At 54.1% G+C, this 19,437-nt stretch overlaps 1 protein-coding gene across 1 annotated transcript in view; it reads right to left on the bottom strand.

Annotated features, from left to right (window-relative positions):
• Positions 1 to 19,437, bottom strand: part of GRID1 (glutamate ionotropic receptor delta type subunit 1) — a 635,026-nt gene that overhangs the window by 12,376 nt on the left and 603,213 nt on the right. The window contains exon 14 of the mRNA XM_036265264.1: positions 12,186 to 12,352. Coding sequence (XP_036121157.1) covers positions 12,186 to 12,352 — 167 coding nt within the window. The remainder of the gene's footprint in view (positions 1 to 12,185; positions 12,353 to 19,437) is intronic.

The following is a 19,437-nucleotide window of genomic DNA, read 5'->3' as shown; positions in this document are numbered from 1 at the left end:
GTTAATTCTCATGTCAATGCTTTGCGATGGTTACTTCCATGTTCCCACTTTCACAAAGAACAAAATTGAGGCACAGAGAGGTGAACTATTTTGTCAAAGTCCCTTTATGGCTGTAGTCAGTGAAAAGAAAAAAGAACCTTCTGGGGACTAGAGCCACGTCTGAGAGCCTGGTCTGAGTAAATGCTCACCATGTCTGAGAAGCTACAGTGTAGCCAGTGAGACTGAAGAGCGGGACTGTGCCTACAATGTAGCCAGTGAGACTGAAGAGCTGGGCAGTTCCTACAATGTAGCCGGTGAGACTAAAGAGCTGGGCAGTGCCTGAGAAGCTACAATGTAGCTGTTGAGACTGAAGAGCTGGGCTGTGCCCGAGAAGCTACAATGTAGCCAGTGAAACTGAAAAACGGGGCTGTGTCTGAGAAGCTACAATGTAGCCGGTGAGACTGAAGAACTGGGCAGTTCCTACAACGTAGCCGGTGAGACTGAAGAGCTTGGCTGTGCCAGAGAAGCTACACTGTAGCCAGTGAGACTGAAGAGCTTGGCTGTGCCAGAGAAGCTACACTGTAGCCAGTGAGACTGAAGAGCTGGGCTGTGTCTGAGAAGCTATAATGTAGCCAGTGAGACTGAAGAGCTGGGCTGTGTCTGAGAAGCTACAATGTAGCCAGTGAGACTGAAGAGCTGGGCTGTGTCTGAGGAGCTACAATGTAGCCGGTGAGACTGAAGAGCTGGGCTGTGTCTGAGGAGCTACAATGTAGCCAGTGAGACTGAAGAGCTGGGCTGTGTCTGAGAAGCTACAATGTAGCCAGTGAGACTGAAGAGCTGGGCTGTGCCTGAGAAGCTACAATGTAGCCAGTGAGACTGAAGAGCTGGGCTGTGCCCGAGAAGCTACAATGTAGCCAGTGAGACTGAAGAGCTGGGCTGTGCCTGAGAAGCTACAATGTAGCCAGTGAGACTGAAGAGCTGGGCTGTGTCTGAGGAGCTACAATGTAGCCGGTGAGACTGAAGAGCTGGGCTGTGTCTGAGAAGCTACAATGTAGCCAGTGAGACTGAAGAGCTGGGCTGTGTCTGAGGAGCTACAATGTAGCCGGTGAGACTGAAGAGCTGGGCTGTGTCTGAGAAGCTATAATGTAGCCAGTGAGACTGAAGAGCTGGGCTGTGTCTGAGAAGCTATAATGTAGCCAGTGAGACTGAAGAGCTGGGCTGTGTCTGAGAAGCTACAATGTAGCCAGTGAGACTGAAGAGCTGGGCTGTGTCTGAGGAGCTACAATGTAGCCGGTGAGACTGAAGAGCTGGGCTGTGTCTGAGAAGCTACAATGTAGCCAGTGAGACTGAAGAGCTGGGCTGTGTCTGAGAAGCTACAATGTAGCCGGTGAGACTGAAGAGCTGGGCTGTGTCTGAGAAGCTACAATGTAGCCAGTGAGACTGAAGAGCTGGGCTGTGTCTGAGAAGCTACAATGTAGCCAGTGAGACTGAAGAGCTGGGCTGTGTCTGAGGAGCTACAATGTAGCCGGTGAGACTGAAGAGCTGGGCTGTGTCTGAGGAGCTACAATATAGCCAGTGAGACTGAAGAGCTGGGCTGTGTCTGAGGAGCTACAATGTAGCCGGTGAGACTGAAGAGCTGGGCTGTGTCTGAGGAGCTACAATGTAGCCAGTGAGACTGAAGAGCTGGGCTGTGCCCGAGAAGCTACAATGTAGCCGGTGAGACTGAAGAGCTGGGCTGTGTCTGAGAAGCTATAATGTAGCTGGTGAGACTGAAGAGCTGGGCAGTTCCTACAATGTAGCCGGTGAGACTGAAGAGCTGGGCTGTGCCCGAGAAGCTACAATGTAGCCAGTGAGACTGAAGAGCGGGGCACTGTGTGAGGAGGAGGACGTTGTGAGATGAAGATAGAAAAGTGGGCAGAACCAAGAACATGGGCTCTGGTTGGGGGGCGGGAGCTTGGATTTCACCCATGTGCACATGTGTGGCAACCCCCAGGCCCTGTGTTCCCCACACAGCTGGTGGGTGGTGGTTTTCCTCTGTGGTGTATTTGTGAACGCCCTCCGTCGCCAGGGCCTGAACAGTGAGCTGGTGGCAGCAGGGAGCACCAGGCTCCTCACTCAAGTGTTTCCATCTAGAGGGGCTCTCTAAGCCCAGTCTGTGATGATAGATTCAGTTGACAACACTCTGGCCCCTCTGGGGTGCACAGAGTGAGCACAGCGATGCTTCACAGCCAAGAGAAACCCACTGTCAGCTGCCCCGGCGAACAGTCTCCGCCCTGGAGCTGCATTGCATGTGGACAGCTGACCACAGGCTGAGGCTGAGCGGCCGTGCACAGGCTGAGTGGCCGTGCACAGGCTGTCACTGGTGGACAGGTGGGGTCACAGCCCAGGTGGGTTTCCTACCGTCAGCACCATGGGCCCAGCGTAGCGTGGCCCCTCACTGGCTGGGCACAGCCTGCCTCAGTGTGGAAAGTAGGCTTTGGGAGCACCGGACCTCCGCTGGCTGTGCTCAGACAAGTGTCGTGCCCTGTCAACCTCAGCTCCCCTATCTTTGCAGAACCAGCCCAGGATCCCCGCGAAGTGAGTAGATCCTTTGGGACAGGGACTGTGCGTCACTGTTCACATTTTCCCCTAACCAAGCACGGCAGCCAGCACAACCTGGCCGTCAAGTGGGTGTCTGGGGCATCACTAAACGCATGCGCGCATGAGCTGAAAATAAACCTGAACTCAGACGGCCATCGGGAGACCGTGAGATCGTGTCCATTACGTGCAGGGTGCAGATCAGCACTGGAGACTTAGAAAGTGGCCGTGCGTGGGGGGGCCTGGTCCTTGAGATGACCCCATGGTTTACATGTGTGTGTTTGGCGTGGGGTCGGGCTCAGTGTGCTGCTGAGTCCAGAGACCTCCGGCATGCACATGGCAGGATTCCTGGGGCAGCCACAGTGTCCCACTACCCCGCGGGGCTCAGGACATGTTAGGGAGGCTGGCGTCCACTGGTCACACCAGCCAGCCATTAATGCAGTCTGGCCCAAGTAGGCTGGGCCCCGGGCAGTTCCGGAAACCCAGGGCTGGAGATGCGGACCTCAGGGCCTTTGGGAGGGCCCGAGGTTACTGGCTCACTACGGCGACCACTGAGCATCCTCTTCACTGCACGGTTCTGTGTGATGGACATCGGTTCCCACCCAGACTCTGACTTCGTCCCAGCCACAGACATGCTCCCCTTAACGCCAGCTCTGTCATCGTGCAAGTCTGAGACCGTGATACATGCACCTGCCTCCCAGAATTACGGTCACGGAGGGAAAAGAGGGAGCACATGCCATCCCCTAGGCCAGAGACCTGGTCAGCAGTAAGAGCCCCAGGGACAGCTGCGGTCTGGCAGCCACACTCGGCCCAGCATTGACGGGGCCGCCTTCTGCTGAGAACGCAGGGGCGCTGAGCAGTTCACAGTGTCGCCCTCACAGCACCTTCGAAGTGCTTCTTGCCCTGTTGGTTTACTGTTGAAGGCGGAGGCCCAGACCCTAGATGACCCGCCCACAGTTGCAGTTGGAAAGTGGCCAAGCTCCTCCTCAGGCTGAGTCCAGCTGACCCGAGAGGCCGCGAACCTTCCAGAACAGCAGGCGGCTCCGGGAAGTCAGCCTGCCCCTGAGGGGGGCTCTGGCTGGGGGGTGGTGAGACGGGCAGGCCCCCTCTGCCCTGACGGGTCGCAGCGCCGGGCGGGCCGCCCACTTATGCTGATGTGTCTTCTTTCGGCTCCTTATAATCGTAAGTGTTTTTTACACCCAACACTATTCCAGGACGAATGTAAGGCAATTTATAGGAAAACATAGGCTAAACTACAAAGCAAACAAATCAGGAAGAAAATGTAAGTATGTAAGCAAGCGAGGAAAGATAAAACAAGTCACAGGCACAAAATGACTCCCAGAACGAGGCTGAGCGCAGGCACCCCCCCATCATCCATGCTGCGGGTGGGGGAGCCGGAGTGGCCGGTCCTGTCTCCCTATCGCCCCGACAGGTATGACTGCAGGTGCCTCTCTTCCGTCAGTAGCAGTGGACTCTGCTACGCGGTATCAGCGGTTCTCAACCTGGGGGTCACCACCCCTTTGGGGGTGAGACGACCCTTTCACAGGGGTCGCCTAAAACATAACAGTAGCAAAATCACAGTCATGAAGTAGCAATGAGGACAATTTTAGGGCTGGACCTGTGTGAAAGGGTCGGCATCGGGCAGGTGAGAACCGCGGCGATGGGCCCTCTACAAACGGGCATGAAGCTGCTGAGCCCTCGCTGATGCCCGCTCTGCAGGCCACGGTCCCTACACGGCTCACGCTCTCCAGCCCCGCCGCACACACAGGCTGAAGCCTATGGACCTTCCTTGGCCAGAGCACGGGGCATGGCCGGGTCCAGGGGAACGGCTCCGTTCCCAGGACGAAGGGAAAGAAGTGGTCCCAGGAAAGACACCTGCATTTACACGAGACCCGTGTTCTGTGAGTGCCGTGTGGTGCCGCTTTCTGCACCTGCACCCTTGGTCCTCCTGCCCCAGCCGGGGACAGCGCGCAGCTCGGTATGCACCCCGCAACAGGGCCTCTTAAGGAGCCACTGACAGCAGCCAGTGGCAACCTGAGGTCAGAGTGTCCCCCGAGTAGACACCATCTCCCGGGCCAGGCAGGGCGATGCTTCCCGCCCAGATGGGGCTGCGATGTGGAGACAGATGGCACAGCTCTCTGGGGACATGCACCTCCAGGCAGAGCACATGGCCTTCGGGTGAAAGCAAAGAGCAATAGGTCACTTCTCGCCAGAATAACAGGGAAGCCGGACTGGCCAGTTTTGTTTGTGATCAGCCACAGGGTCTCCATTGGGAGAAACTTGGAACAGCCTCGCGAGCAAGGGGAGAGGTAGCGTGCAGCCTGTTCCAGGCAGGCCTGCTTCTCTGGGACCCCCACCCCACCCTGTCCCGGTCCATTGCCCTCTGGGGCCACACCAAGGACCTTAAATTCCTTCTGCAATCAGCAAGGCTGTTACTGTGGGTGAGCAACCACCCTCTCCCCCTTCACCGCCTCTGGGTTGAAAATACCCCTCTGACCGCCTGTGAGACCCCCACTCTGCTGAACAGTTCCGCTGAGAACCAAGCTCTCCCCGCCCAGTGCATGGGGGTCTACTTCAGGGGGCTTTCAGGAGACCTCTGAGCGGGTGAGTGCAGGGACCCTTAGCTTCCTCGCTGGGGACCCTGTGCCTCAGTGAGCTCTGCCTTGGGGCACGTCAGCTACCGGGCACTGCTGCTTTGGCCACAAGCTCCCTGCCCCTGCTCCAGAGGGGTGCTCACAGGCCGATGGTCCGTGGAACACCCTGGACCTCCCGGATCACAAAGCCGCCTGCGTAACCCTCAAGAACACCAGTGCGTCGCACATCGAGAGAAGCCACTCTTCTTGCCTTTATCTGAGCAACCGATACATCGTGACTCCTCCTCTCTCTTGCCATCTCGTCTGCTCCAGGGAACACAGGGAGGCGCAGAATGTATACTTAATTAAAACCTAGAGAAAACCCAAAGCCTCATTTAACTTAATAGCTTCTACCCCTTTCTCCAGTTCTGCAAACAGCCTCTGAATAGATGAGTCACGGGACCCCCGTCAGCCTTCCCCAGATGGGACTCTCAGGGCTCAGCTGCTCATGATGAGAGGCTCCCAGCCAACATCTAGGAGGCAGGGGAGGGAAGGTGGAAGCGCTCGGAGCTCCAACAGTAACGTGGGCTCAGCTTGGGGGGCTCGGGGCCCGCATCTCCTCCCAGCTCTGCCGGTGCTGGCTGGGTGAGCCCAGGTGTCCGGTCTCCTCCGTGAGCTTCGGATGCTGCGCTGAGGGACACTGATGATGCTGCCTCACCCGGAGGACCCTCAGGGCTGGAAGAGCTCATCAGTCAGGCAGCTGGGCTCACCCCACACCTGTCCCCCACGGGGGCCTTTCCCTCTGGCGCGGAGTGAGCCAGGGCACAACCAGTCCCTATGATGCCCTCTGGGCTCTGTAGTCCTGCCCCCGCCCCCGCCAGGATGTCACCTCACACACAGGTGTGAGTTGTGGGCTTAAGGTTTAGATGTCCCTGCGGACAAGAGCTCCTGCTAGCAGGCTGGTTGCGGGGAAAAGGCCCTGAGCTCCCCCAGCTCCCCACTTGCACCCTCTCTGGTAAGGCCAGGTCACCTGGTCAAGGACTAAAGTGAGCTCCTTGGGCAGAAAACGGGGGGATGATGACAGACTGTTTTACTCAAGGAGGCGGACCAGGTGTCCCCACAGAGCCTTTAGAAACGTCATCACACCTCAGGGAACAGAGAAGATCAAGGTCAAGGTACGGACTCGAACCAGTAAATCCGTGGGAAGTAAGTACAGGCCAATGCAGACTAGACACCCTGCATTCGCACAGCCCTCCCGCCCACTTCCCCACACACCTACCATTTCCTAGTAATGATTTCCAGGAAGCTGATCTGGGGAGGATGGGGAAGAGGCACATGACGAGGGCCGGGCCTCTCTCCACCCCAGCAGGTAGCCTCTGCCCCTAGTCTACGTACAGAGGACCGTGGAGCCTGCTTCTCTGACCCTGCTCTTTATCAAGTCTCCACAGTGACTCTTCCTACTTTGCATTTATTTTAAGAAGTAATTGTTGACTATTATGAAAAATGGTGGTGGATTAAATGGAAGCTTCACTGACCTCCTCCCAGGACCAAACAGGAATTACAACTAAAATATAGAAAAATCGGCCAGAATAACCAAATGAAGACCAGCCGAAGAGAACCCTTATAACAAAGGACACGAAGAGGAGCCCCCATGAGTCTGGTAGGAACTGCGCAGGCGCAAGAGGACTGGCTGGACCCCCACGGACAGCAGCTGAAGTTCTGAAGGGCTATTTCAGCGGCAGGTGGAACCCGGAAAGGTGTCCACATAACACAGAGGTTTCTGTCCAACGGGGAGAGACAGCTGGGAACACAGACACACTCCGGAAGGGCCACTGCAACCACTCATCTTGGGCTCTGGCAGAGGGAGAGCTGAGTGGACTAGAGCTGCATGAGGAAAGTCGGATTTGGGGCTCTGGGGAGTGAGCTTGGAAGACAGACGCCAGGGTCCCCGTGCGGAGTCATTTGCCCAAGCTGCAGAAGCCATCCTTCCCAGGCAGAGTGTCCCATCAAAGCAGCCTTGCCCTGGGTGGGAGCAGTTGGAATTTCTCTCAGCCCTCCCCCTGGGTGGAGTTTTCATCTAGCGGAGGACTACCACCTGGGGCTCATGAGTGACTGAGATTAACGACCGGCCTGCTGGCAGAGATGGATCTCTGGGTGCTTTGAGTCTTTGCCTGGCCTATGACTGGACTCTGCCCTGGGAGAGTGAAACCGGACCTCAGTGTTCAGCTTGGTCTAGTCCACACACATCCAGCCTCAGCAGAGGGAGCCACAAACTCTGGATCATTGATATCACAGGGAGATTTTAACAGGCTCCAAACCCTGATGAGGTGAATTTCACTTCACATGATAAGCAGCTGCACAGCAGGCCACTTGCTGTGTTGGGGGTTTAGCATTAGTCTCAGTCACCAGAGTGTAGAGCCCACACATTAATGGGCCAATAGCAATCAAGACTCCATCACAACAGGAGGGCCCACACAAAGCACACAAGGGACATAATTAGTGCATCCAGGTCTGATGATCAGGAGCCTGCACCACTAGGTCCCACAGCTCACCTATGACAAAGATCACCCTACCATACTGGGAATCATAGCAGATCTACCTAATACATAGAAACAAACCCAGACAGACAGCCAAAAGAGTGAAACAAAGAAGCAAGCCCCAAATGAAAGAACAAGAAAATTCTCCAGAAGAAGGGCTAAATGAAATGGAGATAAGCAGGCTAACAGGTATAGAGTTCAGAGTGATGATTATAAGGATGCTCAATAGCATGAGAAAGGATATAGAAACAATGAATATCAACCAATCAAAACAAGAATGACACAGCAGAAATAAAGAACACATTGGAAGAAATAACCAGCAGATTAGAGAAAGCCAAGGATCAGATCAGCGAATTACAAGACAGTGTAGAAAACAATCATTCAATCAGAGAACCAAAAAGAAAATAACAATTAAAAAACAGGAGGACATTTAACAGAGCTGCAAGACAACATGAAATGTAACAACATGAAATGTAACAACATCTACATCCAGAAGAAGACAGTGAACAAGGATTAGAAAACCTGCTTGAAGAAATAGTGGCAGAAAATTTTCCTAACTTGGTGAAGGAAAAAGGCACACAAGTTCAGAAAGCACAGAGACTCCCAAGTGAGAAGAATCCAAAGAGGCCCACACTAAGACACATCATAATTAAAGTGCCAAAAATTAAAGATACAGAGAGAATTTTAAAGGTAGCAAGAGAAAGGCAACGGGTTACCTACAAAGAAGCCCCCATAGGCTATCAGCTGATTTCTCAACAGAAACACAGGAGGGAATGACATGAAATATTCAGGGTCATGAAAAACAAGAACCTGAAGCCTAGACTACTCTGTCCAGCAAGGCTATCATTCAAAAAGAAGGTGAAACAAAGAGCTTCCCAGACAAAAGAAGGCTAAAGGAATTTAAGTTTATTACCACCAAATCAACAATGCAAAAAATATTTAAGGGATGGCTGTAATAACAAGAAGAAATATATATAGAGAAATACAGGCATAATGGCAATTAATAAGTACCTATCAATAATAACCTTAAATGTAAATGGACTAAATGCTCCAATCAAAAGACGCAGGGTAGCCTGGCCAGTGTGGCTCACTGGTTGAGCATCAACCCACGCACCAAAAGGTCACCAGTTTGATTCCCAGTCAGGGCACATGGCCAGCTTGTGGCCCGATCCCAATTGGGGGGTATGCAGGAGGTGGCCAATCAATGTTCTCTCTCATTGACGGTTCCATCTCTCTCTCCCTCTCTTTTCCTCTCCCTCTGAAATCAATAAAGAAAAAAAAAAGACACAGGGCAGTTGAAAAGATTAGAAAACATGACCCATATATATGCTCTCTACAAGAGACCCACTCAGAACAACAGACTCACACAAGATGAAAGTGAAAAGATGAAAAAAATGTTTTTCCATGCAAATGGAAACCAAAAAAATGCTGGGGTAGCAATACTCATATCCAATAAAATAGACTTTAAAATGACAGCCATAACAAGAGACAAAAAAGGCCACTACATAATATTAAAAGAATCTATCCAACAACAGGGTATAACCCTGGTAAACATATATGCACCCAATATAGGAGCATCAAAATATGTTTACAAACCTCTGGAGCACTTTCTCTTTTCTTCTTTTATTTTTTTAATCCTCACCTGAGGATACTTTTCTATTTATCTTCAGATAGAGTGGGAGGGAGGGAGAGAGAAGGAGAGAGAAACATCAATGTGAGAGGGACACACTGAGTGGTTGCCTCCTACATGACCCCAACTAGGGCCAGGGATGAACCGTAACCAAGGTACGTGCCCTTGACTGGAATCAAACCCATGACTCATCGCTCTAACCATTGAGTAAAACCGGCCAGGGCGAAAAACCTCTGGAGAACTTTAAGGGAGAGACTGAATGTAACATAGTAGGGGACTTTAATAACCCACTGACATCACTGGATTAATCTTCTAGAGAAAAAAAATCAACAAGGATACAGAGACCCTAAACAACACACTAGATCAGATGGATGTAATCGATATTTACAAAGAATTTTACCCCCAAACTACAGAATATATATTCTTCTCAAGTGCACATGGGACATTCTCAAAGATAGACACATGTTAGGACACAAACTGAGTCTCTACAGGTTCAAGAAGATTGAAATCATATCAAGCATCTTCTCTGATCACAATGACATGAAACTAGAAATAAAGTATAATAAAAACACTCAAAAACATTCAAATGCATGGAAGCTACATAACATATTATTAAACAATGAATGGGTTAGCAATGAGGACAAGAAAGAAATCAAACTTCCTGGAAACGAATGAAAATGAACACACAACCACCCAAAACCTATGAGACACAGAGAAAGTAGTCCTGAGAGGGGCGTTCATAGCACTACAGGCCTACCTCAGGGAGCAAGAAACAAAAAATTAGAATAACCTATCTAACCCTACAACTTAGAGAATTAGAAAAAGAACAACAAAAACCCAGAGTAAGTAAAAGGGAGGATATAATAAAGCTCAGAGCAGAAATAAATGACATAAAGACTAAAAATAAATAAAAATAAAAAAGATCAATGAGACCAACAGCTGGTTCTTTGAAAAGATAAACAAGATTGATGAACCTTCAGCCAGACCCACCAAGAACCAGAGAGGACACAAATTAATAAACTCAGAAACAAAAGAGGTGAAGTAACAGATGCCATCACAGAAATACGAAGGATTGTAAGAAAATGCTATGAATGATTATATGTCAACAAATTGGATAACCTTGGCAAAATGGACAAATTCCTAGACTCATACAATCTTCCAAGTCTCAACCATCAAGAGTCAGAAAACCTGAACAGACCAATAACAACCAAGGACATTGAAAATGTAATAACAAACACTCCCAGCAAACAAAAGCCCTGGTCCAGACCACTTCACAGAGGAATTTTACTGAACATTCTAAGAAGAATTAGTACCCACTCTCCTCAAGCCATTCCACACAATTCAAGAGGAAGGAAGACCTCCAAGCTCTTTTTATGAGGTCAGCATAATCCTAACTCCAAAACCAAATAAAGACACTACAGAGAAAGAAAATTATTGACCAATATCCCTGATGAACACAGATACCAAAATCCTCAAAAAATATTAGCAAATTGTACCAGCAATATGACAAAAAAAAAATTATTTACCATAACCAAGTGGGATTTATCCTAGGGATGCAAGGATGGTACAATATTTGCAAATAAATAAATGTGATACACCCCATAAACAAAATGAAAGATTAAATCATATGATCATATAATTAGACACTAAAAAACATTTGACAGAATCCAGCATCCATTTCTGATAAAAACACTCAGCAAAATGGGAATAGAAGAATCATACCTCAACTTATTAAAGGCCATATATGACAAACATACAGCCAACATCATACTCAAGGCACAAAAACTAAACGGGAACAAGGCAGGGATGTCCACTTTTATTCAATATAATACTGAAAATCTTAGCCACAGTGATCAGACAAGAAGAAACAATAAAAGGCATCCAAATTGGGAAGGGGGAAGTGATGCCAATAATAATATTTAAAATATAGAGAGTATTCATACAACTCAACAAAAGGAAGACAAAATCTAATTTAAAAATGGGCAGAGGACCTAAATAGACACCTCTCCAAAACAGACATACAAATGCCCAAACGACATGTGAAAAAATGCTCAACATCACCAATCATCAGAGAGATGCAAATTAAAGCAAGTATGAGGTGTCACCTCACACCTGTCAGAATGGCCGCCATCAACAAATCATCAAACAGCAAGTGCTGGCGAGGGTGTGGAGAAAAGGGGACTCTAGTATACTGCTGGTGGGAATGCAGACTGGTGCAGACACTATGGAAAACAATATGGTGTTACCTCAAAAAATTGAACTTCCATTTGACCCAGTGATCCCACTTCTAGGAATGTATCCTAAGAAGCCTGAAACATCAATCAGAAAGAATATATGTACCCCTATGTTCATAGCAGCACTATTTACAATAGCTAAGATCTGGAAACAGCCCAAGTGTTCATCAGTAGACAAATGGATAAAAAAGCTGTGGCACATATACACAATGGAGTACTACGCAGCGGTAAGAAAGAAGGATCTCTTACCCTTTGAGACGACATGGAGGGACCTGGAGAATATTATGCTAAGCGAAATAAGCCAAACAGAAAAAGACAAATATCATATGATCTCACTTATTTGTGGAATATAATGAGCAAATAAGCCATTGAACAAAACAGATCCAGAGACATGGAAGTGGGGTGCAGACTGACAAACCTCATAGGGATGGGAGGTGGAGGGGCAGGAAGAGATAAACCAAAGAACTTGCGTACATATATTCATGACCAGCGGACACAGACAACAGTGTGGGGAGGCAGGAGGGGGCAGGAGCAGGGAGGCGGGGCGGGGGGTGAGGAGCACGCAGTGTGCACAGCGGGTGAGGAGGAGGAGAAGGTGGCGAAGGAACAAGTCTGGGGCTCGCCCCTGCAGACGCGGGGTCGCCCGCACACCTACCTCTGGGAGAAGAGGTCCCGGTAGGGGCTGCCGTGCTGCAGCGCGATGCCGTAGCCCTTGCTGCTCACGCTGTTGCTCACAACGGTCACGGAGCAGTCGTCGTCCGTCAGGGCCGCGTACTCCACCACCGCCACGTCCCACAGGAAGGCGTAGTTCCCCTTCTTGGCCTGGAAGATGGGGTGCAGGCCTGGTCTCAAGGGCGGGACTGGGGGGACTGGGGGGACCCTCCTAAGTGCCCCACACACCAGCCCGCACAGCAAGCCCGCCCTGCCCTCAGAGCCCCCCTCAGTGCCCCCCCTCAGTGCCCCCCTCAGTGCGCCCCTCTGTCCCCCTCAGTGCCCCCCTCAGTGCGCCCCTCTGGCCCCCTTCAGTGCCCCCCTCAGAGCCCCCCTCAGTTCCTCCCTCAGTGCCCCCCCTCAGTGCCCCCCTCTGGCCCCGCTCAGAGCCCCCCTCAGTGCCCCCTCAGTGCCGGCCCTCTGGTCCGTGGTCCCCCTCTGGCCATGGCGGGACAGGTTGGGGCGCTGGCCTGGCACAGGGGCACAGGGCACGGGTCCATTTCTCAGAGAAGCAGGCTCCCCTCTGAGACCACAAAAAGTCTGTCCCCAGGAACTGAGTTTTATTTCCCTCCAGAGACTTAGGGGAGCTCAGCAGCCTCCATGTATCACACAGGACCTGACTGACACCTGCTCCCAGTGAGCAGGGGACACGGCCCCAGTCCAGCGCCCCCAGGTGGCTGTGACTTCGTGTCTCCATCATGGAGTGACTGCAGGGAAGAACCCTCCAGACAGGGCCCCGACACTGCGGTGCCAGACTGGGTTTCCACCGCCCACACAACACAACGCACACATACACCCATGTGCACGAACATTCGTGCACACACCGGCACGCACACATTTCTGTATGCACACGCACACATGCATGCGTGCACACGGGATGAAGTTTCCGGCGTCGGTTTCTACATCAGTGCAATAGCTGGTAGATGATTCGGTTTATTACTCGGGAGGTTGCCTGCGGGCTCGGGAAGCCCCTCCATCACGACCGCCCACAGCGGACACAGTCCTGTCCGGCGCCATGGCTCTGGCTTTGCCCGGGGTCTGGGCACCAGGAAGAAAACGGCAGCTGCCACGGAAGGCCAGGCTGACCAGCGACAGCCTCGTGGATCCGTCAGGCGCGTCCCTGCCTCCCTCCTCCAGCCTTTCTGTCCCCGGACACTTCCCCGAGCACCACAGCTGCCCGCATGCAGCTGCACGATGTCACTTCTTTGGGGACCCAACGTGCCTGTGAGCCACCGTGGCTGTTTCCCATCGGAAGTTTTCCCCCAGAAGGCTCTGTGGGCAGACCGTGGCACCCCCGGAATGGTTGCTCCCAGCCATCCCCGCAAGGCTGCCCGAAACCGCACACCTGCGCCACCCACTGACCCTCACCTCGGGGAGCAATTCGGGGACGCCATCACACCTCACTCCTCGGCCAAGCCCATTTCAGAGGGCCCGGAACTGCTCTGCCCCGGGCTGCAAAGTCGTACCCCTCTCTCCCCTCCACGTGGGAAGGGACAGTCTGTGAATTATTTTTCCTGCTGAGAAACAAGTTTTCTCAGGAAAAGATATACATTTTCAACTGCTGAGTAACCAGGCTTCTCAGCCAGATGTTGACTTACAACCTGGTATTTGGCTTCGGTCTGACCTTGGAACATGTCACCCCCATGCGGGTACTTCAGCACGAGGAGCAGACGTTGTACTTGTCCGATTTCTAAAGGGCACGTTGTGCTGAAAAATCGAAGTTATGTTCGCGTCTACCTTTCTTTTCTTTTTTTTTAAATATGCTTTTGTTGATTTTTTACAGAGAGAGAGAGAGAGGATCATCGATGTGAGAGAGACAACAATCGGCCGCCTCCTGCACGCCCCCCACTGGGGACCGAGCCCGACACCCGGCCTGGGGCCAGGGCTGCGCGGCACCCGGACTGGACGCCGGCCAGCGGCACAGCCCTGCCGGCCGGGAGCCCACTGGGAAGAGTGAAGCGGGAGCTGTCACTGAGCAGCTGAGCGACCCGGACCCCCCACCTCCTCACTGGCGCACAGGACTAAATCCCCGTCATGTTTCCGTGTCTGCTTCAAGACGGCTGATGCCAAACCTACCTGCAGGGCCAGGACGGGGCCCCGAGGGGCTGCTGGGCCATGTCGTGAGTGGGGGCTGAGTCAGCTCAAACTCCAGTGGACTCCACTCATGACCCTCTCATCCCCAGCCCCCCTTCCTCAGCACCCCAAGAGTCCCGGTCCTCTCTCAGCTCCCTGCCTGAGACCATGCGGCCTCGAGACCTTCTCTGGGTTTCTCAAGTCCATCCCTTCCAAGTGCAACTTTCCGGACTTCACGGAGGTCTCCCTAATCTTCCTGGGGTGCCACTCGCCCTGCAGGAGACCAGCTTCTTAGTTCTGACCACATTCCCAGGAACATTAAGTCCAAACACCCCCCTCGGCCGTGACTCCGCTTGTCCCACGCAGAATGAGCTCCATACCCCACCCCAAATTCTAAGACGCTCCCCTTCCCCATAGATGAGACCAGTTTCCCACGCGGCCCCTGGTGACCATGTATCCACCTTCTCTGTGCCGCTCACCCACAGCTCTAGCTCCGTCACAGCTGGGGGACAGCAACTACACCCAACACCTGCCCCCAGGAGCCAGGACTCCCTCCTGGTCTTCTCCGTCACAGGCTTATCCTCCTTCTTGAGTCAGCATTGGCCCCCGTTTTGCTGAGGTCCAGCTCCCTCCTTTGTGGGCTCGGCCTCTGATGCTCACCGGCGTCCACTGGGAAGGCATTTCTACCCCCTCCGCCCACTCCTCACCCCTCGACCCCCGTCCGAGACTGCCGCACTCTGAGGCATTTTCATTTCCTGCTTATAGGAACTTCTCCTTTGTTGGGGATCCCCCGTCTCTTGGGAAGACGGAGTCTCTTCTGAACGGTGTTCGCTTGCTGCTCACAGAGATAGAAGGGTGAACCCTCACACCTTCCTGCAGGAGCCGGGGCCCCTTCGCACGTGGCACCGATCGCCGGGGGTGGGCAGTGGGCCGCCCCCTGTGCTGCCCAGCCACTCGTCCCTGTGTCTCCCGGTCCCTCTGCCGCGCTGCCCAGGGGCCGCAGCAGTGAACCGTGGCAGGCTGCTTCCTGAGGAGACGCGTGGCGGACAGTGAGCTGTTCCAAACAGGCGGTCGACAGGTTTCGTCAGGCCCCAGAGCACAAGGCCCTGTGTTCTGCACAAGACAAAAACAGCCACACTGCACCTCACCTCTTCGATGGGTTAGATCACCTGAGCCTGGCGTGCTGGGTTCTGGTCCCTGACGTCCATGCCCCGTGCCTGGGCCTGTGGCTGGGGCGGGGTGGGAGGCTGGGGGAGGGCGGCTGGCTCAGCCCAGCCCACTGTGCGCCCTCGCTCTCCAAACACCCAGGCGGGCGGAGAAGCCCAGCGCACCCTTGGGGGCTCGCTCTGCGGCCCTGGAGCCCTTACAGCCCAGAGCATTGGCAGGTCACGGAAGTCCGTCCCCACAGCCTGGAGATGTGATGTGCTGCCGCCACATCTTTAAAAAACGATGCTATCTACTGTCAGTGAGGTTCTGATAAAGGGGCCGCGACCCTTCCCGGAGAGGAACCAGCATCACAGCACGGTGTTCAAAACCACCCGGGTCCTTCGCCCAGCAAGTTGGGAGTTTAGCCGAAAACGTAAGCCAAGTGCATCTACGTATCTTACAGACATCTCAGCTCTTTTAAATCCAAGGTTGCCTACAAAGTACGCATGAAAACAGTTTAAATATTTATATATTTATTTCCTTTATTGATCTTAGACAGAGAGGACTGGAGAGGGAGAAAGAGATGGAAACATCGATGACCATGGACTGGCCCCTCCTGCACGCCCCCCACTGGGGATCAGCCCACAGCCTGGGTGTGTGCCCTGACCGGGAATCGAACCGGCAGCCTCTTGGTATACAGGTCGATGCTCAACCCCTGAGCCACCCGGCTGGGCAACAGTTTAAATATTTAATTCAGAGAAATAATCTCATCGATATGGTTCACAGATGTGATGGGGTTTCATGCAGCCCCATAAAGACTGTGCAGAAACACTGGTGTCTGTGTGAAGGGAAGTAGTGGACGGTCCGCTGTCACCATTGTGTGGCGCCCCTGGGACAGTGACGTGCCCACGGGGCTGCTACCTGCTGAGCGGTGTCAGCGACGACTCTTAGGACCAAGTAATTACAACGTCTTCCGTCACCTTGTCACACGGTCTCCACCATCACACAGGTGCCGACTCTGACCTCATCCCCTGTGCCCTTGGCACCCGGAGGTGCCCGTGCCCACCTGCAGGGCACAAAGCCTGGCAGGCCACTGGCTCCCTGATGCTGCCCAACACCTGGGCAAGTCTCCTTCACACGCCTGACCTGCATCTAGAAAGTTCTTCATTTCCCTCCCCTCCCCCACCAAAAAGAAAGGAAGGAAAAGAAGGAAACAGAGGCACTCGGTTCCCACGTGAACGGAACAGAGAGGAGGACTTCAGAGAGAGGAGAGACAGTCTGACCTTAGAGAGAGTCAGGGGCATCTGGCCACCCACCCGGGGTTCGGGACAGCGGCAGGTGGACAGCCCCCCAACCCCCGCTTGTCTCCCAGAACCTTCGCAAACAGGACCCGAACCCTCGCTGACGTCAGCTCCGTCCCCCGTCCACCCACACTGGTGCCACAAAGGTCAGGGACTGAGGCCACGAGGGTGTCGGGCTCCCCCAGCATCTGGGGGAGCACAGCCGCCCTACATTATTGGGGAAAGCTGGGTGGTTGGGACTCACTGGGTCGTCCACACGAGATCGCACACCTGTTATCACAGCACAAACCCCGCCCGGCTCGGGACGCGCTGGGCGCCCAGCCCTTCGGAGATGAACGGCCTTCAAAGCAAGAACTTCATTAGGCTGTCGCCCTGCGTCCCAACTGCTTCCAGAGGGGCGAGCGACCACAGTGCCCCCAAACAGGAACGCGGGCACAGCAAACGTCACACAGTCGGAAGGGCAGCGCAGAAGGACGGCAGGCGTCTGCGGTGCCAGGACCAGGGGCACAGACACCTGCCTCCTTGCCAGCCACGGCGACATCCCAAGGGCGGAACACAGTCCCGTTTCACAGATGAAGTCACTGAGGCTCAGACAGTCATTGTCCCAAATGAACCCTGATGGGGGGCAGAGCCCGGTCAGCCTGAGGTCAGCCTGTGCCCTGCCCTCTGCCCTGCTTGGGCTCCTACAGGGGCAGCTGGGCAAGTGCCCGTCCCCCTGGGGATCGCAGATGGAGATGACCACTGGACTGGCAATGACGACCCTTCTCCGCCTTTGCAGACACAGCTGGTCCCTGGCACAGCTGGAGCACACGGGGAGGGAGGACGGGCCTGGGCCTCCCTGGGCAGGGCCGTAGGGCACCGGGGCCTCCGGGAAGCCTGGGGTCCTCCTGTGCTTTCACCCCCCAGTGGCAGCCACGGCCCCTCCTCAGCCCCCCCTCACCCCAGCAAGCAGAGCTTGACCCTCTCTGGCACCCACACTTTGCTCCTCCGGTCATCTTCACGAAACAGCAGCACAGCCTGTGCCCTGCCTGCAGTGACACCCCAGTGACACCCCATCTGCAGTGACGCCCCGTGTGCAGTGACACCCTGGCTGCAGTGACAACCCATCTGCAGTGACGCCCCATCTGCAGTGACACCCCATCTGCAGTGACACCCCATCTGCAGTGACGCCCCGGCTGTGGGCACGCCCTGCCTGTCCTGTGCTGGACCCCGGCCTCTGGAGGAATCCGCGGCCCACTGGAGGCGGGTGGGCTGGCCTGACATTTCTGGAGTGAAAACTTGGTGGGAGCAGCAAATGCTTTTATAAGGGGCGCGTGTTGCAATTCTCCCCAGGGACTCACCCTGAGGAGTCACTGGTTTCCAAAGACGAGTTGGTACGGTTTTCCCGCAACACTGTTCGAAGGAGCCAGAATCAGAACCCATCTGGATGCTCAGTGACAGACCCCCAGGTAAGCGGCAGCGTTAGGATGACTGTCAGGTGACTGTCACTGATGTTTAAAGGAAACCACTCTTCACGGAACAGGAGTCGGCCTGGGTTCTGGGCCCCCGAGGGGAACCCCAAGCCCAGCCCCGCGGCCTGCGGGCGGTGTGGCAGGCGGGTCGCTTAGCCCCCGGGCCTGGGTTTCGGGGCTGTGAAAGGCGCACCTGTCACAGAGCCTGGATGAGGACTGACTCCCCAAGATCTGTGACCGCCTCGGAGCCTGGGACCACATGGCACGAAGTGGCACCCAGGACGACACTGTGCAGGTTAGAACCCGTCACACGGATCATCTACGCCGTAACACCCTCTTCAATTACTGAGTGAGAACTTTCGGGGCCCTGGCTGGTCGGGCTCAGCCGTTAGAGCATCAGCCCACAGACCAAGGAGTCAGGGGTTCGATTCCGGCCCAGGGCATGTGTCTCAGTTGCAATTAGCTCCCTGACTCTGGTCGGGGTCGTGGGGGAGGCAACAAGTTGATGTGTCCCTCGCACGTCGATGTTTCTCTCTCTCGTCCTCCCTCTCTGTCTGAAGATCGGTGGAAAAAAACACAAAACACTTTTTGTTTACAAAAAATCAAAACCACGTCCAGCCAGTGTGGCTCAGTGGTTGAGCGTCGACCCTGCACCAAGAGGTCACAGGTTCGATTCCCGGTCAGGGCACATGCCCAGGTTGTGGGCCTGATCCCCAGTGGGGGGCGTGCAGGAGGCGACCAGTCAATGTTCTCTCTCATCCATGTTTCTATCTCTCCCTCTCCTTCCTCTGTCTCTAAAGTCAACAAAGGAAAAAAAATCAAAACCAAGCCTCAGTCATCTGTGGGTGATGCCCCTACAGGACTCCCGTGGGTTTGCGTCCCTCTCCTGGGCTGCCCGTGTCTTCTGCGGGTCAGCAAGCCCCCTCCTGTGGTCGCGGCTGTCCTGGGGTCGTGGACGTGGTCCAGCCTCCTCCCTGCATCGCTTCCCGGAGGACGACCCTGAGGATGAACCACCACACCCAGCACACGGCCAGGGCTGCGCACAGCTGTCTCCTCTCCTCCCTGCTCCATGCAGAGCAACCTGCCAGCAGTTCCGGAAACACCTCTGCCCCCCCTCCTGCCAGTCACTCCCCCACCTGCCCAGTCTGCGACGGCGCTGCGTGCGTGCACGTGGGAGTGGGTGTGGGTGTGGGAGCATCCCAGCCCCAGGCCGCAGGCACAGAGC

This window comes from Molossus molossus, unplaced genomic scaffold (genome assembly GCF_014108415.1).
Source record: "Molossus molossus isolate mMolMol1 unplaced genomic scaffold, mMolMol1.p scaffold_m16_p_17, whole genome shotgun sequence".
NCBI lineage: Eukaryota > Metazoa > Chordata > Mammalia > Chiroptera > Molossidae > Molossus > Molossus molossus.
This window is presented reverse-complemented; position numbering and strand designations above follow the sequence as displayed.